Source organism: Neocloeon triangulifer, unplaced genomic scaffold (assembly GCF_031216515.1).
Source record: "Neocloeon triangulifer isolate White Clay Creek 2 clone unplaced genomic scaffold, ASM3121651v1 ptg000002l, whole genome shotgun sequence".
In the NCBI taxonomy this organism is placed as follows: domain Eukaryota; kingdom Metazoa; phylum Arthropoda; class Insecta; order Ephemeroptera; family Baetidae; genus Neocloeon; species Neocloeon triangulifer.
The window spans coordinates 8,348,009-8,373,110 of record NW_026775545.1 but is presented as its reverse complement, the minus strand read 5'-3'; the positions used below and the strand labels follow the sequence as shown (position 1 = coordinate 8,373,110).

The 25,102-nt window shown below is 37.5% G+C and overlaps 3 protein-coding genes across 4 annotated transcripts in view; all 3 read right to left on the bottom strand.

Annotated features, from left to right (window-relative positions):
- Nucleotides 1–12,612, bottom strand: part of LOC132202462 (tyrosine-protein phosphatase non-receptor type 9) — a 49,948-nt gene extending 37,336 nt beyond the window's left edge. Inside the window, exon 1 of one of the 2 annotated variants that reach the window (XM_059629396.1) lies at nucleotides 12,498–12,612. In XM_059629396.1, coding sequence (XP_059485379.1) covers nucleotides 12,498–12,530 — 33 coding nt within the window. In that variant the 5' untranslated portion in view covers nucleotides 12,531–12,612. Of the gene's footprint in view, nucleotides 1–603; nucleotides 722–12,497 lie in introns of those variants that run through there. The other variant, XM_059629405.1, reaches the window with a different exon arrangement.
- A 1,398-nt stretch (nucleotides 12,613–14,010) lies between these two features.
- LOC132205300 (inter-alpha-trypsin inhibitor heavy chain H4-like) lies at nucleotides 14,011–18,727 on the bottom strand. The gene is made up of 15 exons (XM_059634268.1): nucleotides 18,585–18,727; nucleotides 18,097–18,260; nucleotides 17,501–17,614; nucleotides 17,311–17,449; nucleotides 17,135–17,249; nucleotides 16,907–17,079; nucleotides 16,651–16,851; nucleotides 16,286–16,478; nucleotides 16,053–16,221; nucleotides 15,788–15,995; nucleotides 15,281–15,725; nucleotides 15,143–15,229; nucleotides 14,430–14,803; nucleotides 14,223–14,377; nucleotides 14,011–14,170 (listed from the first exon to the last, which is right to left on the bottom strand). The coding sequence occupies exons 1-15, from the start codon at nucleotides 18,687–18,689 to the stop codon at nucleotides 14,098–14,100; spliced, it is 2,715 nt and encodes a 904-aa protein (XP_059490251.1). The 5' UTR covers nucleotides 18,690–18,727; the 3' UTR covers nucleotides 14,011–14,097.
- A 3,139-nt stretch (nucleotides 18,728–21,866) lies between these two features.
- LOC132205486 (uncharacterized) lies at nucleotides 21,867–24,812 on the bottom strand. The gene is made up of 8 exons (XM_059634555.1): nucleotides 24,488–24,812; nucleotides 23,919–24,227; nucleotides 23,473–23,652; nucleotides 23,113–23,386; nucleotides 22,854–22,975; nucleotides 22,686–22,785; nucleotides 22,430–22,625; nucleotides 21,867–22,173 (listed from the first exon to the last, which is right to left on the bottom strand). Exons 2-8 carry the CDS (start codon nucleotides 24,198–24,200, stop codon nucleotides 21,993–21,995), a joined length of 1,335 nt encoding a protein of 444 aa, XP_059490538.1. The 5' UTR covers nucleotides 24,201–24,227; nucleotides 24,488–24,812; the 3' UTR covers nucleotides 21,867–21,992.
- Between the last annotated feature and the right edge of the window lie 290 nt (nucleotides 24,813–25,102).

Here is a 25,102-nt window from a genome sequence, read left to right as displayed (position 1 = left end):
AAAAACACTCGTCGGCTACTTGCGCTTATTACACACGATTCCTATCTCTGGCTAGACTTGTGGCCACCGCTTTGTCCGCAGGTTGTTTTAGCAAAAAGGGTCATGGAATTGAGATTTGCATGCTGCGATAGTGTCTCTCCGAATTATTTTGTTAACAACTTGTGCATAATCACTGGAAATGCAATACAAATTAGTGAAGTTGCGTAATATCAAAGTTTGTGCTGAATTTTTATGCTACTCAAGAGGATTTACTGGTAATTTGCTTGTAAAATAAATTGAAATTTGTAGATACAATAGAAATTGATCTTTATAATAATGGAGATGTTATTCAATTTAAACTGTCACTTCCGAAGAATTTAGAAAAACTGTAATTTGGCACCACTCTTGAGCACTGAAATAATTGATAATATAATTATTGAAGTATCTAGAAATTTAGACATTAAAAACATTCAATTTCGTTATGAAATTTATTTGCTCATTGAATATAATGTCTGGATTGGAGAGTGGAGGAGACTATTTTCTGCTACCCGTATTTGCTTTCCTTGCACAAAATACCGTTTTTGTTCGTGCCAGTGGTGATTCACTCCTCACTTGTGTGTGTACCTTCGTTATCCTGCTGCTTCTTTTGTTACACTGCAGCACGTTTGCTTTCTGGCTTGTTGCTTCAGAGGATAAACTAATTGCGCCAACTGCGAAGAAAATGATTGATCGTTTTGTTTCCGAAAAGTAAATGAATGCGGCTTCTCCATAGACAGCAGCAGGGGATTACTACTTTTTGCGTTGCTTACGAGTTGTATTCATTTCAAATTATGAAAAAGGATGTAAAAGATGCGCGCACAAAGAGAGATTGGGATTTCCTGCGTCCGGGAAACCACAAAAGCAAAACAACTCTTGGAATAAAGAAATGCTAATTTTGTCAACGGTCATTCGGGGAAATTGTAAAGAGTTTCCGCCTTCAATTATAGAAATATTGCGCAAATTGTTTATAAATAAAGAGTTCCCAGAGATTTTCTACACCATTTGTGCATCGAGCTTAAACCAAAATAGAAAACGCGGCCGGAAATGCAAACGAGAAAGGCTATTTTGTATGGGAAAAAATTAAAAACCATGAGCTTAATATGGCTCGCATTGATTCGAACAAAAGAGGGAAAGAGGAAATCGGCGAATGAATGAACTCGAAGGGGCTCGCCACACCTGAATGGAAGTTCGTCACGTGAGAAAAAGCGCCGAGTTATACATTTAGCCGGTGCTCTATTTGAGCGGCCGCTCTCTTATCTATGCGGGACTATCTGAGCACACACTTATGTCTATTCAACACTTCCATTCATCCATTCTTTGAGCCGGCATTATTTGCACATTCATGCACAGAAGGGGCGCGGAAAAGAGGCGAGGAAAACGGGAAGCAGGCCGTATATGCGCAATATGACCAAGGTGAAAGCCAGCCCCTCCGATTTGATTATGTAAACTGTATTTTTCTTTCAAATTCAAAAGACTAAACAAAGAGGTCATGCCAAAAACACTTCAAAAGTGTATATGGTTGTATATAACATAAGTAAGTCTTATATTTGCATGAATTTCCTTTGGAATTTTACTAATAGGTTCTTAAAAATGAGATACAATTGCGGGAATTGAAACTTAATAGTTAATGATAGTTCAATTTTGAGCTCTGAAAGAAGAAAATTTAAAAAAATCATTTGAAATATTTGAGATTGATCATTTTATTTAAAAAATATCCTTTTTTATAAAGCATAATATAGAAAAATATCAGTTTAAATTAGCATTTCATTATTATTAAATTAATCACACAGAAACCACCACGTTTTATATTATGATGTATAATAAAATTAGCAAAATGAATTCATTGCGTGCATTTGTCGTTCTCTTGTAACAAGCAGGCTATATAGTTCATAATTCGGTAATCACCTATTTATATTTTTCCCGTCGCTTATACAACAAAAAAATAAATGCAGGCCGTCCTATGACCTTTTGATTATTTATGCAAAAAATTCCAGCTCCGCCGTTTAGTTGAATTCTTAAAGAGACAGAAGAGCTTGTGTGCTGTTTGTGGTAAAAAGTAAAAAATGAGTCCGCATTATATGAGCGTCGCCGCCAAGAGGCAGAAAGTCTGCGCCAAAATGAATTCAAGCGCCACACATATGCACCAAGTGAGAGTGATTAAAATGCGCCGCTTCGGCGTGAATCGAAAATAATGACGGCGGGCGAAAATATGAATAAAGACAACAAGCGGCGCAGTTTTTAATTATGACGAGAAGAATAACAGCAAGACAATGCAGACAAAATAAAAAAGCCGCCCAGACTGGCTTTCTGCGGCTGAGCGGGCGCGTGTCGCGCGAAATAAAATCACCGCCCAATTACGAACAGAGCCGAATAATATGAATAACAAAAGGCCCCTACTGGAAAAGTAGTAAAATTCTAGCGCGGGGGCGGGCTGAATTTATTAAAAAAGGTCGTCAGCCTTTTCTTCCTACGCCGACTTTGTAAACAATCCGCTTAGAGCAGAGTAAACTGGACGCGGGTCTGTGATTTAAATTTAGAGATAGAGTGGTCCAGCATTTATTTTCCTAGCTTTGATCGCACTTCCTGATTTTTAGATACCAAAATGAAGATCGTATCTGCACACAAATCCTCTAATTTAATAAGCTTTTGTATAACGGAAAATTTCTAGAGACCAATTTTTAGGGATTATTTTTGCCGCAAACAACAAGCATTGTTTACTAAACTAATTTTAATTAATTAATTGCTTTCAAAGCACGAGGCTAGTGAGGTCGTCCAGACTATTTCGGACGCGAGTTTTTGGTGTTAGTACAAGCCAAGACGGGAAGAACCGCACACGCAAACACTTCACCCGCGATGTCACTTCCTGCGCGAAATTGAAGCGGATTTCTCTTTGAGTCACGACTTTGGTTAGCCGGATCCTTAAGATTATTTTCGCCAAAGCTCGAATTAGCCTTCAATAGTTTTCCGTTTCTGTTGGGAATTTCCCAGGAGTATGTTATTTTTAACATAACCTTTGAATGTGGTAAAAAAAAATAAACAAAATGGACGAGATTAAAATTGTGGCTTAATCATTTTAATTGATTAAAAATTTATCTTAGACGGATAAAAAAATCAATGAATTTTCTGCTTCATTTTTTCGGAATGAAATTGGGCAGGGATTAACCAAAAAATAATTTTCACCGTCAGGTTCTGAGCTTTTGATTCAATTCTGGGTCAACCTGTAACGCCCGGTATAAAAATAAATACAGTCGATAAGACAATATTGTTTCCTTTTGTATAGTGGCATGCAACAAAAACAAATAACAAAACGTACAGCCACGAGTGCAATATCAAACCTACAATTTGACTGTTTGCTTTTGCGGAAAGCTGATAGTTCACGGCACACAAAAAACATACACGACGCCCAACTGCAGAGCTGCAGTCACGACGCGCGTGCTCCGGAGCAACAAAAAGGAGACCACGACGAGCTCCTCAGGCACAATTAACGAACAAATGCATCATCTCTTCCATTCAGCCGTTGCTTTGCGTCAGATGCACCACACAAGGTGAAGATGCAGGCCGAGAGGAGTTTTCAAAGAGCGGCCCTGGCCTTCTCGGCGGAATACAATTGACCTGCTGCAAGGCAAAATAAGCTCGACGATTTTTCGAGGCGCGCACGTGCTTCTCGTCAGCGGGTGGATTATTTGCCTGCTTAGCGACGGCTGATGATTTGTCAGTTTGCTTAACACGCCGTCAATGAACGCCGGCCACTAAAAATAGAATTCGGTGTACCGTAAATGGAACAGTGACGCTTGCAGTGAGATTTATATTCCACTTTGGAAAATAAAATATTTAAATAATGATTCGCTTGAAAGGAGTCTTTAGTCAAAACTGACCTAAAAGAAGATTATTTTAAAAAGACATTAGTATTGAAAAATACTTCAACTGAAATTTACTTTATGTCTCTGTCATTTAAAAAAAATCAAGTTATAATCCTATTTGCTTAATATTAATTAGTTCGATTCATGGTTTTATTAAAAATTAAAATAATTTTATCAAAATTTTTGTTAAAATGGATTCTTCTCTAATGAGCCCTTCTTCTCCGCGCCTCTTAACGACGCAACCGACAATACTCATCGGACACAAGACCGCCGCCAGTGGCACTTTCAAGGCTTTTCTTTCACATTAACCCTTTACGTCTGAGTGTTTTCATAAAAAAAAGAGAGAACGATGAAGCATTATGCATCAGTCTTGCTCATCTCGGCTGACTTATTTTCTTCCTCCTTTTTTTAAACAGGAATTTTTCTTCAAGAAGAGTCTTCTTCTTCTTCTTCTTTTGAAGCCTACACACAAATAAAGACGCGTCTCGTTCGTTCGCAGAAATGAAAGAATCATAAATAAATATATACCGCGGCAGGCTCTGCGGTAGACGAAGCGAGAGGGTTGTGCATGCAAGGCTTCATCTCTGCTCTCTGTCGCCAACCCCTTTGGATTTTCCGCTCTCTTCCTGTGTGTAGCCGAACCGCAAGTAAAAAAAGTGCTCCCCTATTTCTTGCACTTCTTATTTCAAACCGAGGCCGCCTCAAGTGCCATGCACGCGTCTGAGGTGCTGACGACTCGCTCGTCCTCCTCAACTTCCTGTCGCAAACTGCGGCCAAAATAATCACCGCACTGTCGCTCCCACGAAAATTAATGTCACGAGAGAACCACCCTCTTTTTGTGCGGAGAAACTAATTTTGCTGCGGGAAAGAGATTACGGGTGAAATATTTCTCATTAGTTTTGGCACAAAAGTGCTTCGCAAGCACTGAACGCTATGGCTGCGTCTTTGATAGTGGAATTCTTTTCTTTATAGGGCACTTCTTGCCAACGATTTGTACGGATGTTCCAGCTCTAATAAGAAATAGCTTGCAGGTTTTCTTAACTTGCCTCTTTGAAGTTTAATTGAAAATTTCAAGATCATAATATGATGAAATGAATAGAAGAATATTCCCTGATCAAAAAATATTTGTTAATAAAAAAAGTTGTAAATTAAGAGGTTGGTGAAAAAGTTTGGCCTTTTCTTGATATTTTAATTAAAATAATTTTCTCGGTTTTCAATTTCATGCATATATCTATTTTTGTGCCTACAGTTTGTTACTCATTTAATAAAATAATTTTAATTAGAGGTACTTGACTAATAATTTGAAGATTACAGAATTTATCATGAATATATTTATGTTAATATTTCTTCCAACAAAAAAAAATGAAAGGTATCTTTTCACAGAAAAAACTCAGTCCCTAAGTTATTAAGCAAAAAAAAATTTTTTTTACAAACAAATTTGTATTTACAAATTGTTATATATCCAAATGAAATTATTTAAAAAATTATTAAAATAAGAATGTTACAATAAATTACCTTTATTAATTATTTTTGCGAATTTTTAGCTAAACATTTGCCGTTAAACGAGCAGTGCCCGAGTATATTCTTATCTAGAGCACGCTTTTGACTCAAATGGAGAGCATAATTGAGCCCAATTTCGCCCCACATTCGCAGTCTGCCGATAGGGATCGATCGATAGGACGACTCTCTGGAGGAGAAGCGTCGTCATCATCATCTAAAGAGGCGCACATCACGGCAAACTGCGCGTCTCGTTCGGCCTTGGCGACTAAAAGTGCCGATTTTGCGAGGGTGGCTCTTTTGCCTTCGAACCGGAACGACGCAAAAGCCAGCGGCAGAAACAAAGCGCAGTGTGTTGGGCGGAAAAAATATGAAGCAGGAAACAAGCAAGGGTTGTAATGTCAATCCGGTCAATATTTCCGTTTATAGACGAGGCATGCCATTGCGAAATTCCTATATCTCCACTTCGCAGGCGTCAAATTTAATTCTGCACACACGTTGAACTAAATCCGCACGCTGCCGAGCAAAGATAACGGCGAGGGGGTGGCTTTCGTGTCCGCCCAACCCTTTAAGCGGATTAAGTAAGCCCAGTGAAATATTCATCCAATTACACACCGGGGCTAATTTTAATTCGCGGCGCGTTCCTTTTGCTCAAAGAGTGACCGGCCTCACGAGAAAGACCTTCTTTGAAACTTCCTGCGCGCTTTGAATTTAAGAGGAAACTGCTCAATTTGCGTTAGTTTCCCACCGCTTAATACACACCAAACGTGCCGTCTCGGGAATGAGATTTGAGAATGGGGCTATTGTGTATAATTAGAAGATAATAGTCGGCTTTGTACGCACTTAAAAGCTGCGCAGACTCCATAGAACTCGTATATAGAAAACGCAAAAACTATACCAAATTAATGCCTTACAATCTTACAAAGAATTGTGATACAAAATGAATTGGAAAAAATATCATTTGAAAGTTTGCAGATATAATTTTGATCTTGATTTATAAAAATTATTATTTAGTTAATATTACCACAAATACAAATAATTATTTTTATAAAAAAAATTCAAGAAAATCTCAATTTCATATGAATCAGAGGGAAATTTTATTTTATAGTTTTTTTAGAAATTAAAATACGAAAGACGCATTCTAAAAAATATTAAATAAAAAATTTAATAAATAATAAAATTATTTCTTGCAAAAAATCAACAGGCTTTTCTTGTTAAAAAACATCGAGTTGTATTTGTGGTATGAAAGAATCAATAAATTGTGTGGTTAGGTCTTTTGACTGAATGTGATGCGAGAGGCGAAAAAATCGATTGTAGCCCGAAACTGACCGCACACCTCGCGAAATGACGGTCAAGAAGAGGAAAAAAGGCGCTCTCTCGGTGAGCAGGTGTTGCGAGTTTTGCAATTCAACCACCGGTCCGCTACCTATTTATGGCATCACAAGCCTCGTCTCGGTTGCAAAATAACAATATTAGCGTGCGTGCGCGCACGAAGGGCATCTGCACGTATTTCTTTTTATTATCATCCGCTACTCATAGCAAAAAAAAGCTGCGAAATCTTCTTGGCTCGCATCCCATCCAATGGCATTCGATCGGGTTAGGCGACAAATTTATTATATGTACTCGCACCAAGGGGTCGGTCGTCGTGCGACGTAAAAACGTGAAAGTCAAAGCGGCGGCCGAAGGGATCACCTGTTGATAATCCGGCTGCGTATCAATGCGTGAGAGGAAAGAGAGACGCACTCTGTGTGTGTGTTTACTTCTTGGTGTCTGCTCGGAAATCGAGAAGCATGATAGCGACCGTTTGCCCTTCGACTTCAACACGCTTGTCATTAAAGCACTAACTTGCTAGATTTTATTTATAGTCCTCAGGTTTTTTTATTTTTAATATTTTAAACAATTTTTTCTTTTGGATAAAAAATAGAATAATGATTTAACAATTGAGATAAAGAATTTTAAGAAGAAGTGCAAAATCTATCTTGCCATAGTTAAAAAATAAAATAAACGCAATTTTAGTGGCAAATAAATTTTTTTCTATTTTTATATATTATGCATTGTTTGAATTTTCTTTAAACTTCCATAAATTTGATTAGTTTTCAGTTTTCATACTAAATAAACAAATTCAACCGAACTAACTTTTAATTTTAATTTTTAAATATTTTCTATACTTTTCCCCATCAAGAATGAATTCAAAGTAGGTTGATTTTTATCCGCCTTTGCAAAGAATCCGAAACTGCACGTGGGCATCCTCGCAGACGCAGTCAGACACCTTGCTTGAATATATTTATACTTTCGGTAAGTCGGGCGTTGTTGCGCGTACCAATATTACAATATTAAATTTAGAAGCAGACGGCGAATGTTGTACAGCATGATGTATTACAGCACAGACTGATGCCTCTGTACGGAGAGCAGATCGCAGATAAGAAAGAAGCATACACCTTTATCGCCGAGCCAGCCAGCCAGGCCGGCAGACAGACTGCTTTGACAACAGCCTCGCTGTCTGACTGGCGAAGAGTGAAAGAGTAAAATAAGAAATGAGTTGCCAGGTGCAGCAGCAGAGTGAATCATGCACGCAGTCGGTCGTATTAAACCATAAAGCAATTGATCTCGACCTATCAAGGATGGGTTTATGGTGGGTGAGTCCCACTGGGAAAAATTAAAAAAAAAATATATACAAGCTGAAGATTTGACGTGAGACGTGAGAGACTGAAGCTTAATTAATCAAGCCTCATATCAATTTCAGAAACACTTTTCCGCAATTCATTGTCATATCCAGAGGCTTTTTCCTTTAATTGAAAGATTGAAAGCAAGCAGTGAAATTAATACTTGAATTCTCTTTATTAAATTAAGTAAACTTTTTTAATTTTTTTTTTGTTATTTGTTTAAATATCTTTGAACATAAATTACTTAAAAAACTGAGAAAAGATTACAATTAATTAATTAAAAATATTTAAAAATTTAAAAAAGGGCCTAATTTCACAAATATAACCAAATAAAAACTATAAATATTGATAACAAAGGGTAATTTCAACAATTAAAAAAAATCATTGAATATTTTACATTTTCCTCTCTCCATTGGTCAAATATTATTTTTCCACCTAAAGTTCCTTGACTTAATATGAAATTCTTCTTTAAGAAATGTTTGAAATTTCAATAAAAAGCCAATTTTTGAGGCCAGCGAGGTCAACAGTCTGGGCTGAGCGTCGGTCTAATTGAATCAATTAAGCCGAAAACAAAGCGCAATAAATAAAAAGGACGGACGCAACTTCCTCGACGGCGGGTGCACGCGCTCTCGGTGGGTGGGTCGCCGCTGTTCGGCACGAGGGGGTCACCACGCAGAGTGTGCCGTTAGAGAGGTCACCTAAGGCGGCGGCACACTCGGGCGACGTGGCAACCGAGCCGTCGAAAGGGCACTTTAATGTCCGAGAGAGAAAGAGATAATATGGCACACACAGTCCGCGCATTGTTATTTGTGCATCATCGCGAAGATCATTAGCGAGCGACCGTGTCATTAGACGGCAAGACCAGAAGCAAAAGGCACTGGTGCAAAAAAGAACCACTGATGCATCCCTGCTTTTTTTTCCATTTGCTGCGTGCTGCGCGTAATGCATCTGGCTCATGGGACTGCATCCAGATATTATGTGCATAAAAAGATATGAATGGGACTTTTCTAGAAACAGATGCGCGAGTGGGTTTTATTATATCGTGTATGGTGATTTAATTTTAATTGCTTCTTCTATGCCGCGCAGGATGTCGTTCTTGCTTTGTTCTCATTTTTTTATTAATCGTAATTTTTTTACTCTTACTCCCTGCTGTTTTATTTTCTAGAAGATTCAGTCATAAAAATGTATAAATAATTCCTCAAGAATGTCACAAGTAGATAGAAATTCCCAATTAAATTTGCAAAGAATGAAAAATGAAATTGCTGAAGTATATCTATTTATTAAAATATAATCATTAAGAAAATGTCTCGAATCACAAAAAAGAAATGTTAAGAAAGACCAACAATGAGTACTCCTTGAGCTCAAGTAGCTCAACTTCCATTTTTTTCAATTGAAATCAATGTGAAACAATATTGAAAACAATATTAATGAACTTATTAACAATTGTGACTAATTGAGTCTAATTTTGTTGATATTTTTAAATAATTTAAATTTTAACTCGACTGACATCCTTGAGCGAATTACGCCTCCCTATAAAGATAATTCCGTTCAGGCCCGAAGCACCTTTTCTATTTTTGAATTGCAAAGTACTGAACATAAATTTTATTTCATTCTTTCAGGCTGTGCCCCACATCCTCCTTCCGGCATGCGTGCACATGTAAAAAAGCAGAGCAATGAAAAGGTGCGAAATGTGTCTCGACGCCATTCCAGAAATTGCAGCCGCTCGCGAGTGAAGTCTTTTCTCATCACACGAAGGCGCGAGGAAGGTTTTTAATGCGTATTGCAATGAGTGCGAGGAGCAAACAAAGGTTGACTTACTCACCCACATGCGCCGAGGAAAAGAAAGGAGCGGCGATCCGAGCAGGATGAGCGAGCAGTGCATAATACATTCGTCAAATTTAAATGGAATATAATAGAGACGGAGAGGCGCCCGACCCACCGACACGCACCTTTTTCGTCAAAACGTTGTCATATGACACGATGACACACAAACCGACCAGACAAAAGAAGGAAGGCGTTGGAAATGGTGGCAAACGAAACTACAATAATTACAACAATTGTTCAAAAGACATGCAATTGGTGCATATTAATTTTATGATGGAACGATCAAAACTTAAAATGTATTTTCTCTAAAAGATGGAGAAAAATAACAATAAGAAATATTGAGATTAAATAAATACTTATTTATAAATATGCAAAATTTTGGTATATAGCTTGAAATATATTATTTATATCTTAATTATTTTCTTTTTTAAGGATGAGCTTTTGAAAAGTCAAACCAGTGTGGATTGTTTGATTGTTGTATCCAGGAGTCAAGCCAAGCAAAACCCTCACTTCTCATCACCATTATATGATATATATTCACCAAATTTGTTATGCTGACTGAGAAATTTAGAGCAAATTGATCAGGCCACTTCTTAGCAAATTTTTGGCAAATTTGATTTTTATGCATATATTTTAGGACTCCTTATTGGCATAATAAAATCAAGCGCTTACAAAAATATGAACCAAGTTAAGCGAATATTAATTAATATATTTTTTATGCTATTCGCTGTATTTTAATCATGATTGAATTTGCAATTTGTTATTATTCTTGATAATAAATTAATATTCTTTGATAATAATTATTGATAATTTGGATTTTGCAAACTAATATAAAATATATATTAATCGTAATTTCATTAGACATGACTTAATAAGTTCTTCTATATAAAAAAATTAAGCCTGATGCATTAAATAAAAAAATTGCAAAATAATCTAAAATTCTTCTGCATTAAATGAAGGCAGTTAAATTATATTTTGGTTAATGATATAAAAAAGTTCCACGTCTTTTCTCCAATGTTTTTTATTTAATCAAATATTGGCAAAATTTATTGTTCCATGGACTGTGCAAAATTCAGTGTTTTAATTTATTTCAATGCTTAATGTGATTAAAAATTTTAATCTTATTTATATTAATGAATAATTTAAATTGAAATTTTTCATAAAGATAGATTTCTCCAATTAAAGTAGAATTGATTTTTAAATCTGGAAAAATGAATTAAATCAGAAATTTTTTTAAATTTCTTCCGTTATAAACAGGCAATTGAACAAAAATAATTTAATTTTGAAATTTGGTTATGTCGACGGAAAGCAGGAAATTGGTCGTGAAAGGGGTGCCCATTCGTCAGTTGGCGTTGCATTCGGCAGTATCGAGGGGCGCAGGCTCAATTAGGACCCGCTGCCGGCTAAAGGAACAAAGGGCGAGCGAACTGATTCGATTTTTAAAGCCGAGCGTCCATCACTCGGCATAGGGTGCAGCCTAATCGATGCCAGCCTAAATTTCTTATTCGAACCCCCGGAGAAAACTGAACACGCATCACAAAAGTATTCGAGAGGATGTGATTTATCGTCTACGCCTTCTCTCTTCACAATAAAAATTTCTATCGACTAACCCGATCAATTTTCATGTATGCGTGCACGTTGGCACGTGATTTGCGTGCGCAATTTTTTTTATTCTTTTCAACCCCAGACATTTTCTTGTTTAGGATTGCAACACGGTGAATAATGTGTGGGAATAATTCTCACGGTTAATTTTTAGGTGGTTATTCTGCTGGACAAAAAAGTTTAACCGACTTGGATTTTATTATAATTATTCATATTTTTTGTAATCAGTTCTTCGTAAGTATTTAATTAATAATAATATGTATGTGTCAAGCAACCTCATCCTTTATTGCAAAGCAGGAATTAAAATTAATTAGAGGTTTTCGCCAAACAAGGAAATTCCATTGTTCCGCAACTCGTCTTTTTCTTATCAGTGGCGCGAGTGAATCATGCATTTTGTATTATTATTTTCAAGTTGTTCACCTTTATTGTGTGTTTCGCGTCGGAACGCCGTGTTACTCTAATGTAATTAATACAACACGAGAATTAATTACTTCACATCACTCTCACTTTATCAAATCCCCTTGGCATAAAAATCAACGTGGAAGATGGTTAGTAATGCGAGATGTTAGATTGTGGCTAGAATTTCATTGCACTCCACTTAAAAAAAAGAGAACGTGCACGACTTCACCGACAAAATAATAATTCCAGAAGCAATAATAATATTTTTAATTACAACAAAATAATTCATTTCAATCTAATTTAAATTAATTTTCCCTCAATACGAAAGCATTAAAAATCAAAATTATTAAAACTGAAAATATTTTGCAAATTTTCCCGCCCGAATCCGCGGCCCAGAAAAGCTGACAGCGTCTTTTCGGGCCGAAGAGTGTCAGGTGCACGGTTTGGACTGCGGCCGAGGACGAGGGAGCGCCTTCGACGGCGCCCACGTACGTCGCGACAGGTCGGTGCTGGCGGCCGAAAGAGGCGGGAAAGCGCGAAAATCGGTCGGCGGCCGAACCAGCGGACGAACGAGCGCCGGTGTCAGCGACGCTTTCAGTAATGAAAGGCCGAAATTCGGCGTATCAGCACTCACCTGTTCCTGATCTGCTGACAGTGTTGCTGCCATCTTGGAATATTTATATTTCCCGTTTGCTGGAGTGACGACAACACACACACGGAGCACGGATGGAGCACGGAGAGCGAACGCAGAGCCTCACCCCTGTGCTGCAGCAGCGACTCCAACAAGTGCGTGACGACTCGGCCAACTCGCTGCACGTTTCCTTCGCGCCTGCAACTCGCAATCACTCACGAGTGAGAAAATTAATTCACTTTTCCAAATTAACACACAGTTTCTAGTATGTGTCCCAGTGTCATGCAAATGTACATTAACAAAGAGTACCGTCGCGAATCTCTCAACTTTCTTCGCAAAGTGCACCAACCTATGCTCTCTGCTCTGCGATATCATTCATCTGCAGGTAAACATTTTCATATTTTCGTTAATCCTAATTATGTTGTAAATTAGGCATAAATGAAATTCATAAAATTAATTACGGAACAAAATTAAATTATTGCATATTTATCTTTTACTTTATGCAATGAAAATTTGGCAAAAGTCTTTACACGCCTACAAATTTTAACCTGGGATGTATAATTACAAAGTTATTCTTCGATCTTACAAAATTAATGGCAAAAGTGCCAGACTCTCAAAACTATATTTGTTTTTAACTTCAATTTTTAAAAAAAAATGCTACCTCAATTTCGTTTTTATGTAATTAGCTTCATTTGGTTTTTTTGCATTTATGGGATATTAATAGAAAATAAACAAACAACGAAACATTCATTTTCATTTAAAAATCTGAGACTTAAATTAATTAAAAATGAATGCGTTCAAGCTGCCTTGATGCAATTAAGATAATTAATAATTAATTTACATTGTTATTAATTCGATTTTAATTCAAAGTTAGATTTTCCTTATTGGGGTTTGTGAGTCGTTGAGAAAAACATTAAACAACTCGCAACACCCATTAATTGAGGAAAAGCCGACATTAAATTAAAATCAACCCTCGATCGTGAAATTCTACCACAAAAATAAATTATTTTTTACAGTGATAGAAAAAAAATGTGTAAAGTGAACTGATTATTCAGGAATGACTTTGCACCTAAAAATTTCTTCCGCCCTAGCCTTGATAATGAAATATGTACACATATTATTACAGAGCTAGAAATTTTTAATTGAGTAATTTTATATTAAATTATAATTTTTTATACTAAATTTTCTAATTAAAAATTGAGAATTTTTAAATGTTTAAATTTTCCTCTCAGCAAAAGACCAACAAAAATTTAGTTACGTCATTATTAAATTTAATCACACCTTTGAACTGCAAAAATTTGATTTTTTTCATAATTATTCCATAATGCTATAGTAAATGTAATCGAATTTGAGTTAAAAGTTGTGGCAATCGTGTTAAGTTTTCAATAATTTTCTTTTTTATCAAGGTTGTTATAATTATTTCAACTGATGGTTCTTTTTAAAGGATTCCATTTATACTTCCTGTTTTACTGCAAAGTAAGGCAGGTTGCATAAGCTAGAAATTTAAGGCGCTCTCTTGTGTATTGGATAAATTATCAAATTATGTTTATTAAAAACCCTGCTTGTTCGTTTGCTTAAATTACAAAAGATAACATTTGCACTTTTAGTTAACTTCAGCCTCCAGCCTCGTGGTAGTGACGCCTGCGTTGTCCACCGGGCAACAGGCTCCCAAAAATCTATATTCAAAACATTGTCAATGTGATTCATTCATTTTCTTGGTTTACTTACATTTCTCCTTCCAAGCTGATATCGCATTTGAAATTCTTGGTGAAATTCTCTGCTGATGTTGTTTCAGAAAAACTGCGCAAGACGCAGGCAGTGAAAGGTCTGCAAATTCCAGGAGTGGTGGTTTGTCCACAGGCCTCGCCAGTGACGTTTTGACTCTGAAATAATTCCCTATTATTTATTTTCAAAATACTTTACAAAATCTGGCACCTTTGAAAAAGACAGGACTTTGTAGATTTCCGTTGAGTTTTCAAGTTTGAAGTTCTGCCAATCTGAGCTATTGTTGTCACCCTCGGAGGGAACCAACCAGGGGATGCTCGAAATTGGAATTGTTGCTTCAATCGTTGTTGTTTCAATCGGTGCCGTCATCGTGGTTGGCAAATTCGCCGGAACAAGATCAGAATCAAAGTCAGAATCGAGAGCCTCCTCAGCAACTGACTCCTTTTGCATGATGAAACCCGATGGTAAGGCGAGGGTGGTAGTCCTTGGTGGCGAAGGGATTCTTTGCAACAGGGAGCTTCCTCCGTAGCCGTGACCTGAGGGTCGAATGGGACGACGAGTTGGGGTAATTCGTTTCTTTAAGACTGAAATAATTTTAAAAGTCGTAGGATCGGATTTATAATCAAAATCAGGAGCCTCATCGACAGCAACAGCCGACTCCTTTTGCACAAAAGCCGGTGGTGAAAAGGAGGCGATAGACGTTGTCGAAGGGATTCTTTGCATTAGGGAGCTTCCTCCGTAACCGTGACCTGAGGGTCGAATGTGATGACGATTTGAGGTAAAACGATTTTTAGAGACGGAAATTTTTAATTTCAAGTAAACAAACAAAAATTTCATAGATGAATCTATGATTGGAATTTGGACTTTACTTGTAAAATTCTAATAATTTCATATCTTCATTTTGAAAAAAATTTGTAACTCACTTGAATAGCCACCTTGAGCCTGAAGGGCTATTGCGCTGTAAGATGCGCCGGAGGGGTAGGCAGTGGCTTCGTCTTCCTCCTCATTTTCTAAAAATTGTTGTAAATTATAATTCCAAATTTGAACTTTCCGTTATTTACGTATGACAATTTTCTTGATGTCATTCTGGTTTGTGCTTGGCTTTGCGGTGGTGTCGTCTTTTTTGACCACAATTAGGGAGGTCACTGGTGTGACAAAGGAAAACTGCAGTGCCAGCCGAAGGGCTTCTTCTTTCGCCTTTTGCGCCGCAGACTTTTCCTCGCCCTCTTTGGCAGGGGCCGCGTCCACCTTCCAAGCCTCGTACTTGTCCAAACTCTGCTTGATGCTCAGGAAGGCCCACAATCGCTCCAGAAAGTTGTCCTCGGTGTCTCGCACGACCGGCTCAGGACGTTCGCCAGGGAAAGGGAGCAACGGGAAGTTCCTGTTGGAGGTGAAAACGGTGCCGCTCAATTCTTCAACACCGGAATTCAATTTTCCGGCGACCACTAGTTCGGAGCCAGAAAATACCAGTCCAAATTTCTGCTTCGTCAATACCTTTCCTTCAACCTTGAAATTTTTTAATGAAATGAAATTATATTTCATGTGCTTTTAATAATTGGTGAGTTTACTTTGTTTTGGTCGTAGTTAAAAGTGGCGTTGGTGAGCAAAGGTGAGGCCACTTGGCGGTAAAAGTCTCTCAGCTGAAGAGCCGCGTCGGCTGCTTCATAGATTTTCCGAGCAAAAGCTCCAGCCCTCAGACTGAGCCGCTTCAAGAATTTCAAATCGGCATCGTCTCCAAATGCCAAACTAAAGACAGGAACCGATTCCTTTTGATCCCTGAAAAATCACATTTTATTAAACTTGCACTCCAAATATTAGTAAAATCAATTATACTCTGGGATAATCTTCAAAATTTGGTCTGCGCTTGTTTCTCCAACCGTCGCTTCGCCGTCCGTCAAGAAAATAATGATCGGGGCAGGAAGTTTTCCTTCTTTGTCATTATTCGGAACGGCTTTCTTGGTCACTTCAATGGCCGCCTTCACGGAATCATGAATGTTAGTCCCTAGAGAAGACCACCATTTAAAAATTATTTCAAATCTTATAGTGAGCAATTTTTATAATTATACCTCCGTTCGCTGACATTTTTTCAACCGCCTCCTTGGCAATGGAGATGTAGAATGGGGTGGCGGGATAGGCATCGACTTTGTCTGGAACTGACCTGATGGCCTTTTCAGGAGATGGGGTTGTTTGTTCGTACCAGGATGAGCTCTCAACCAGTTGGATCACAGTGCTGTTTGACGGAGTATCCAGATTCAAAATCTGAAATTATTATTTTTCTCTGAGAAAATGTTCCAAATCCTGTATAAATATAAATATGATACATAATTATGATTATAATAATAATGGTGATTATCTGGTGATGATAATAATAATAATAATAATAACAACAATAATAGTAATATTATTATTATTAATATTATTTGTTGCTCACTGTGACGGGATGTGAAAATTCGATCAGGTTGAAGAAATCTTGAGGCCTCAGTTCGTCCAAGATAGCGTTCATGGCCTCCTTAAGCTGGGACATTTTCGTTCCGTACATAGATCCGCTAACGTCCAAGACAAAGACAACATGCTTCGGCAGAGGTTCCTCTTCGGGCGGAGTAAAGAAGTGAACAAAGTACCCATCTTTGGTCTAAATAATTTTAAATTAAATTTTTAACGTTTACAATGAAAAAAATGTCTCTCACCAGAACTTCGCTCGCTGGTTGATTTTTCCTGTCCACGTCGTACCTGACCACAAAGCGACCTCCAAGACCTTGCTTTCCGTTTCCAGACAACCTAATCTGGTCACTTTCACTTGGAGCAAAATTTAAGTGAAGTTTTTGCTTGGAAATTTTCGTAACTTGGGTCAAGTTGAAAACTGGAAAAGGTGGAGTCACGAATAATAAAAATAAATTAAATAAATGCAAACTCACTTTCATCTCTTTCCTCAAAATCGATTTCATTGGTTGATCTGAACTCTGGCACCTGCAGAAGAGTGATGTTCCTATTTTCCTCAATAAAAACGTCAATTGACATATCAGGCACCACCTTAAATTAAAAAAAAAAAATCATTTATAATTTTTTCCTCCAATTACTTTTATTTTTCCACCTGTCCAGGGTTGACGTTGATGGCAAGTTCGTATCTGGCCTTTCGCCTCGCCAAAAGCTCCTCGTATGTCACATTGAAGGTGACTTTAGACAGAGGACCAACGTTGACAGAGATGCGTACCTGATTAGAATCCCTCACCCTGAGAAATTTGAATGAAAAAATCTTTATGCAAAATCTAGATGCGATTTACGTGGCAGTGGCAACGTGTCCGGCCGTTTGTCCGGATTCTTTCGCAGCATGGTACTCGTGTTTTGCCTCCGTTCGTTCTTTCACCTGACCTTCCATCAACTGGTCATCCACCAGCCTGTAAAATTTTCATCATTTTATTTTTCTAATATAACATCAAGTCGTGCCTAGCTTTTACCTGAACGCTTCAGTCTAATTACGGTTATATTGCGTTTCTACAACCTATAATTAGTTAAAAGTACAACAGTTGTATTCACTTAATTATTCAGGCTTGCTTCCTAGTAACAGACATTTCTCCTTTCACATATGTGCATTTGTAAATTTAATTTTTTTAACTTATTTTTGTATCATGTCTGGTGATTTAGGTTAAGCAATATTTTTTTAACGTGCTTGTTTTTCAATCATTCTAGCATTGAGATTTGACCCCTGCCAAAGTTTATCTCGCAGTCAAATGCGCCCTTTTTCAGTTTTTTGTTATTTGTGAATTGCTCGCTGCGAAGAATTGTATAACATAGTCATGCACATCGATAGATATAGAAGTTAATTACAAAATTTGCGACACAGAAATTTCAAAACGAGAAAAAATTACGCGGCACTCACATGGTAAAATTAGAAATGAAGGCTGATTCCGGGATGGTCATTTGGTAAACAACTTCCTGCGCCTTATCCGCCGGGTTGGCCACTTTGCTGGTGACGAGGGTTTTCGCATATCGCGATTTGATGTCCGACTTGATGTGCAGGAAGTAAATTTTTGGCTCTGGGATCTGAAAGGCCAGCAAGTAGATTTAAAAGAGACCCACGGAGCGGCGTTAAAGCAGGGGACGTCGGCGGTCATAAAAATCGCGCCGACGGCGTTTATGCGTTAGGGACGCTCTCGACAATAACATTTTGACCTCTACAATAATTGAATAGTTGACAGTCCTCCGCTATTAAGAAGTGTTAAAACTTAAATTAAACTGTAACGAGGTAAAATAATTCCAAAAATTACAATTATCTTTCTTAAACTGAAAACTGACATTTTAAAAATTGACTTTTTTTAAATAAAATGCTAAAATAATGGATTTTTTTTTAAAGATTATTTTTTGTACCTTATTTCCCGCTGCAGCATTGCGTGCCCTTTCCGGGGGCGCCGCGTTGACCTCTGACGTGATGGTCACGGCCACGAGAGCCAGCACTATCGCGGCGAGCCTCATCTCTCTCAATTGAGCCTGGTGCGACTGATCTCTCTCATTTATATTTATACCGCCCCCTCCTCAAGCACCTTATTACTCGACCTCAGCTGGATACACACATACTACATGCCTCCTATGTATGTTTATAATGTTTGCATACATATGTATGCGCCGCTTCTAAATGCATGCATAAATTCAGATATTATTTTTTTGGTATTGGCTGCGCAATTCATTTGTAAATATGAGAACAAATAATGAGGATACAAGGAAAGTTGTCGCTGGGTTTCCATGTCCATTCCAAATATAAACTTTCCTTGTGAGACAATTCAATAGAAGTTCACAAATTATTTATTTCGGAGTTAAATTAAAATTTTGGAATAAATTTCAATTAAATTTTGTATCCTGGAAATTAAATGAGTTTTTCATTGGAAAATTTAATATAAAGCTTTCAACATTTTTTGTTTGTTTCAGACCTTCAGGAATAAATAATCAAGAAGGAGAAGAAGCGGCGTTAAACAACCTTCTCCATCGGCGGTCAGGTTACCTCCCGAGTTCAAACACTTTCATTAATCCTTTATTGTTTGGTTTGGACACCGTGGGAAAATTCTTGGCCGAGCAGTATGTATATGTATTGCATTAGTTATGTACTACATGAATTGTTAATACCCATATGCTGATGACTGGCTGCGTTTGTACGCCACACTTTTTCGCACCTGATGAGTCGCCCAAATTTTGCACGCCGAATTTAAATGGACATCTCACGTGAGGAACAGTTGAATAAATTTCTTGCGCATTAAACCGAATTAATGCATGGCGTAAAAAGTAATAAATTGGTCAACCGAGGCAGAAAATTTGAAATTCGCCTCGCGTAATTCGAAGAGACAGCTGAAAACCGCAGCTTTTGGAAATACGAATCCGCGGCCACAAAGTTTACTTTTGGGGGTTTCGGGACCAGGAAAAAACTATAACTAATGCGTAGTTCGGTAGCTGCTGGTTTGGGTTTCACTGCGAAAAAAAATCGTAACCACCAGTATCAAATCCGCTTGAAGAGTAATTTATAGAATTGTGGTTTCCTGATGAAAATTTCACCACCAAAATTTGAAACCACCGCCGATGCCTTTCTTAATTAAAAAAGTCGTCATATTTACAATGACTTGCGACTTGATAAATTAAACAAAATTAAGTTTCCGGAAGTTTTATTTATTTAAACCACACCATATTCTATTAGTGAATTATTTTTTTTATGCAACAAATTTATCGCAAATAAATCAGCTTTGCTTTTCAATCAAATTCTCGGTAGCCGGAGAAATTTATGGGCCCGGCCGGCCGGCGCAAAATAATGAATTGCAAATCGGCAGGCCAAGTACTGGTTGGTGCTGCCGATTTAAAAATAATTTCGCTTATATATTATCTCGCGAGGTGGGTAGCGTGGGAATCCATGACATCATCTTCTCTCGATCGACCTTGGTGTATTCCATGGGAATCCGACTCACCTGGTGAGCTCTTCTCTCGCGCGGCTGGACCAAAACATATCCTCCATTTGGCCAAATACCCGCCGTCGAACGCCACCTGAATTTTAATCGCGCGCTGCATTTATTTATTGGATTTCACTGCTCGCTGTTGCTTTTTTTCGCAGCACATACGCGGGAGAATGAGCGAGCAGGATTTATAAGATTCCATCGGAATTCGAGGCGCGCGCGAAGATAATCTGCGAAAATGCCACTTAAAGCTGCGCTGGCGCCAAATACTGTCAAATGACGTTTTAATAATGTCCCTTTCCGCCACAGACCTGTTCTCCGGGTTCGGTTAATTTTTTTTATATTTACCTCAGAAAGGCTATAACATCTCCCGATGACAATGTTGGTTTTAATCTCCGCGAGTATGTGTACAGCCCATACATTTTCCAGCAGTGGCGTGAGAAAACAATAAAAAACGCGTAAACGCTGCAGTTTTTATTTGTTTTTCGCTCTTTCTCTTTCGTTTCTCATGAGATCCAAATTGCTTTTGTGTTGCTTTTTGAAATATTCATCACAATCCTCATTCATTCGTGGAAGTTATTTGGAATGGAAACGTGTCTGGCAGCGAGATTGGTATATGACGAGATGCGCAGGGAAGACGGAGTGCTAAACTTTTTGATACACTTTGCAGCTTTTATTTTCCTATACATATATTATGGTACGAGGTGAAGCGGATTTGAAAACTTTTCTCAGACACTTTTTAAGTGGCAAGCAAATAGTTTTCACTCATGAAATCTGAAATATTAAATTTGACAATAGTTTAATTATTTTGTATTACATTTAATTTTTGAGCAAATTATTTATTTAGCTTTATTTATATCACATTTTCAACTATTGTTGCAAATGGAATAGAATTAAAAAATAAATCTTACTGTTGATATACAATATTTTGAAGTATTTAGAAAAATAATTACGCAAACTCGCACAGAAAGACGAATAAAAAATTGGTCAATCATATTATATAATGTACAAAAATTTTAATCATATTGTAGCTTTATCAATCAATTACGTGCAAAGGGAACTAAATGATGAAGGCCGATCGTATTATGCTTATAGATTGTGCGCGCTTCTTATTAAACGAGCAATTAATTTCTTTTTAACTCTGAGAGATCTAATCGGACACGTTTTCATATTTTTATTATTATATTTGCGTGAACTTGAACGCATGCACAAATGAGTTGTTTCATTTTAAAGGTCTCAGTTTATTCAGAAAGGATGAGTCGAAATGGAGAGCTGAGCGATTGCGTCATTTTTAAGTGACTAAAGCAATTAGTGGGAATTTTCATCTGTAACGCAGTAGAAAATAAAATAAAATTTAAACTTGGGTATTTACCATTTTTTCACGTTTTTATTTTTCCAAAACTCCATGCATCTGCGCATAAACAATAACAAAAAAAATGCAACATTTTGAAAAATACATTTTCCAGAGGTTACACATCACGTTTATAGTAAAAAGAAAGACAGAGTTTATGCGCTTAATCCAAAGCGTGGCATTAATCTGAATAATATGTTCTTTTTGTTAGGCCATAAAGCCTCTTCTTAGCAGCAGCTTAAAAATAGCAAAGTATCGCAAAAATCGCATATTTTATTGATCTATAAATCGCTGCAGAAATCGTTTTTCTTGCTAGCCAAAATGCAAGCACCTAAAAAGTAGTATTTCCTTTTTTTTTTAAATCAAAAAATTTATGTTGAGAAATTTTGCTGCCGGAAGTTATTTGAGATTTTTATTTGATGCCAAAAATTTTAAACTTGGCCTCTCATATTAGCAGTATTATGTGCGATTGATTTTAACTAACGATCCATTTTTTTAATTGTCGATTATCAGCGTGGACTCTGGGTCGGAGAGGGAGGAGGGAGGCGGACTGCCCTGTGGATGGTGCCTCTGCCAAAACTTTTGCATGGTCAGCGGCGAGAAGCGGTAAACCAGTTTGCGCGGCAGGTTCCGACACCTCGGCACCATCAGGAATGTCCCCGACCTGTAGTACGTCCTGCAAAAGAGCAGAAATTATTTGTATGCTAATTCGATTGCGCATCAAATGGGTATTATCAGTTAAAACGTAATGTTTTTCAACTACTGCCCCTGGGAAAAAAATTAAAATGAACTTGATTATTATATTCTTGGAAAATATCCTCGTTATTGCTAATGACGAGATTATAGAACCGACTTTTAATATTTCCATTATAATTTCCTGTATCATTGACGTCAGTGAAACAATTTTAATGAGGAATAAAATTCCAAATCACCTCATAGCGCGAGCCAGTTTTTCATACGTCATGCCGGGATTCCCGTGTCGCCGGCCCCAAAGTCGGGCCAGCAGGTCAGTGTTCAAGATTCTGAAAATCCCTTCCTCGCGGGAAAGCCAACGGAGACAATTTCTCATTGTTGGGTCCTCCAAAAGTTCAAGAAGAAATTTCCACAAAAATACTCTTTCGATGCGGCCTGTAGTTGCATTATTCTTTTGTCGTGATATTACTTTACAATTGTGGTTTTTTTCCTTGCCTGTTTCCTTGCCTTTCATCGTGGTCGATTTTGCCGGTCTTCCTCTTTTTCTGGGCAATGTAATTCCGCCATTTGGGGTCTTGGTGCTCTGATCCTCTTCCTTCCTCGTCAAAGGAAAACAAAGCTTCAATCAAAAATCATTCTGACGTTTTTCTATTTATTTCTCACGATTAAACTTAAGGAAGCTTCCCTTTCCTTTTCCAAGGCCCGCTGATATTCTGCTAAACGGTTGAGGGATGCCTGAAGTTCAGGAGGAACCACTCTTAGTGACTGAGCCATTGGCATTATATCTAGAAATGAGAATTTTTATATTCTCTGTTTAAAACTACTGATAAAATTAAAATTTGAGTAAAAATTAACTTCTTCACTCAAATTTAAATTATGCCAAGCAGCAAATACGCCACTATGATAATTTTTAGATTTTCACCTTCGTTAATAATTTTCTGCAAAACCGCTTCGACTGACAGTCCTGTCCAGCCGAACATGCGCCAGTAGTCTCTGGTGGGTGCGCAAATTTCCAGCAAGCGGCTCACGTGGTCCCTTAGACAGGGCATGTCACATACGTGGTTTTCAGCCAAGGGAACGGGGATCGCGCTTTTGGTGCCGTCGGCCGAGCAGCTCACCAAAAGCGCCCGCCACACCAACCACGAGCCCCAACGGCCCTCGGCCCAACGGCGCGACATTCGCTCATTTCCATATTTCTAAAAGGTAAATTTTTCATTGTTATAATTAAATATATCAAAAGCGTTTTCGCTTTTTCGGCATATTATTTTTCTTTTTTCCGCACCTGGACGAGATATTGGAGTCTTTGCGGTTCAAGAACGAGCCACATCAGGAGCCAGACTTGCTCCTCAAGTTCGCGAAATTTTAATTCCTCAACAGTGCAGCTCCTCTCCATCAGCACTGACCCTCCACTCATCAGCAAGTTCTGCCGACACCGCAGAGGTTTCTTTTCTAATTCAAACCGCTGCAAATTTTAGTTTAATTTTTATTAATGTTATATTATTTTTGTTTTAATTATTCTCTTGTGTGAGAATCTGTATATTAAAAAACACTCTTGCATCATTTCAAAATTTGCGAAAATAAGCGGCTTTTTCTCTGAAGCATCTCTATTGATTAGAAATTGTTCTGATAAGCAGCGATATCAGATTTCTTAGAGAAAAATAAACACGTTCCTAATATACCGCAATTGGAAGCAACAAAAAAAATTAAGCCCCAAGTCGGCAAATTTACCTTCTTTGTTGGAATTATTCTGGTATGCCAGGAGCTGCGTAAATCCGCTTGGTTTTGAACAACCAATGGTCGAAGTGGTGATATTTGAGGCCCAAAATAGAAATACCGTCTTCTAAGGCGCGCGGCCGAGTCCACATTATTACTATATTTCCTCTGTGTATTGCAGTGGTGGCTGGAAACGCTGATTACAGTTTCCGTTTCTTGCTGATTTGTTAGCTGCTGGCCAAGTTTTTTCTTCCGGGTTTTCATTCCAGGAGGAAATTTCTTTTTTATCCAAGCCATTTTTTCTTATTTGTGATCTCTAATTTCCTGCAATTTACAAACATTTCATAATAATTTATTTATTTTGTTTAAAATCATTATTCCGTGTTATGTTTCAAATCTTTTAATAAGCAATATGACTTATGAGAAACTTGGATAATTTAATTCTCCTTCTGTAAGCGGAATTCCTTGTTTGTGATTCACGTAATTGTTAAAATATTATTATTTTGTTTTTTTTAAAAAAAATATTAAATCTTTTCTTTAAAATCATCAATAACATATATAAGATAATTATATTGAATTCTTACCCACTATATTAATTTGCGTGAATAAATGCGTGCCTGCGTTCGGGTTGCGATGTTTATTGGTATATATCTCCGGCAGAAATAATCTGATATGTTTCCAGTGAAATGGGTCTTCAGTTCCTTGAAGAGGACTCCCTATCTCTGGTGTTGCAGTAGATAAAAGAGCTAAAAAGGCACAGCAACACTCTCCACGTCGGTCTTATCATGTCAATATTTAACATAATGAGCGCGAGAGTTGCCCAAGGATTTTAAGACTTTAGAGACCAGGACATCAGATCGAAAATTTGTCTGACGCCACTTGACTTTTTATCAGCAATTCGTTGAACCGCAGTCTCGAAAAACATGTGAACGGCGTGCATCGATATAATATAATTTCCGCGTTATCAAAAGAGCTCTCATATTTTGAGCTTTCCTTATCGTGATTCCGTTTTATCGCACGCGCGATTGCACGCAAAATTCACAAGGATGAACACGTGTCCATAATCTAAATTACAATTGAATAACAACTCTAATCACCCTTGATTAAATAATACAAACTGAATTAATGAAAGGATTTAAACGCTCTTATCAAAAACTTTTACCGGAGAAAATATTCGATAATTATGCAAAACACAATTT

Coding starts and splice junctions, on each gene's coding strand:
- LOC132205300 (XM_059634268.1), bottom strand. CDS start 18,689: ATGAGGCTCGCCGCGATAGTGCTGGCTCTCGTGGCCGTGACCATCACG. Junction 16,852..16,906: donor AACCAGCGAGCGAAGTTCTG/GTGAGAGACATT, acceptor AAAATTATTTAG/ACCAAAGATGGGTACTTTGT. Junction 14,378..14,429: donor AAGTCCTGTCTTTTTCAAAG/GTGCCAGATTTT, acceptor GAATTATTTCAG/AGTCAAAACGTCACTGGCGA.
- LOC132205486 (XM_059634555.1), bottom strand. CDS start 24,200: ATGGCTTGGATAAAAAAGAAATTTCCTCCTGGAATGAAAACCCGGAAG. Junction 22,786..22,853: donor AAGCTTCCTTAAGTTTAATC/GTGAGAAATAAA, acceptor TTGACGAGGAAG/GAAGAGGATCAGAGCACCAA. Junction 22,626..22,685: donor GATGAAAGGCAAGGAAACAG/GCAAGGAAAAAA, acceptor ATGCAACTACAG/GCCGCATCGAAAGAGTATTT.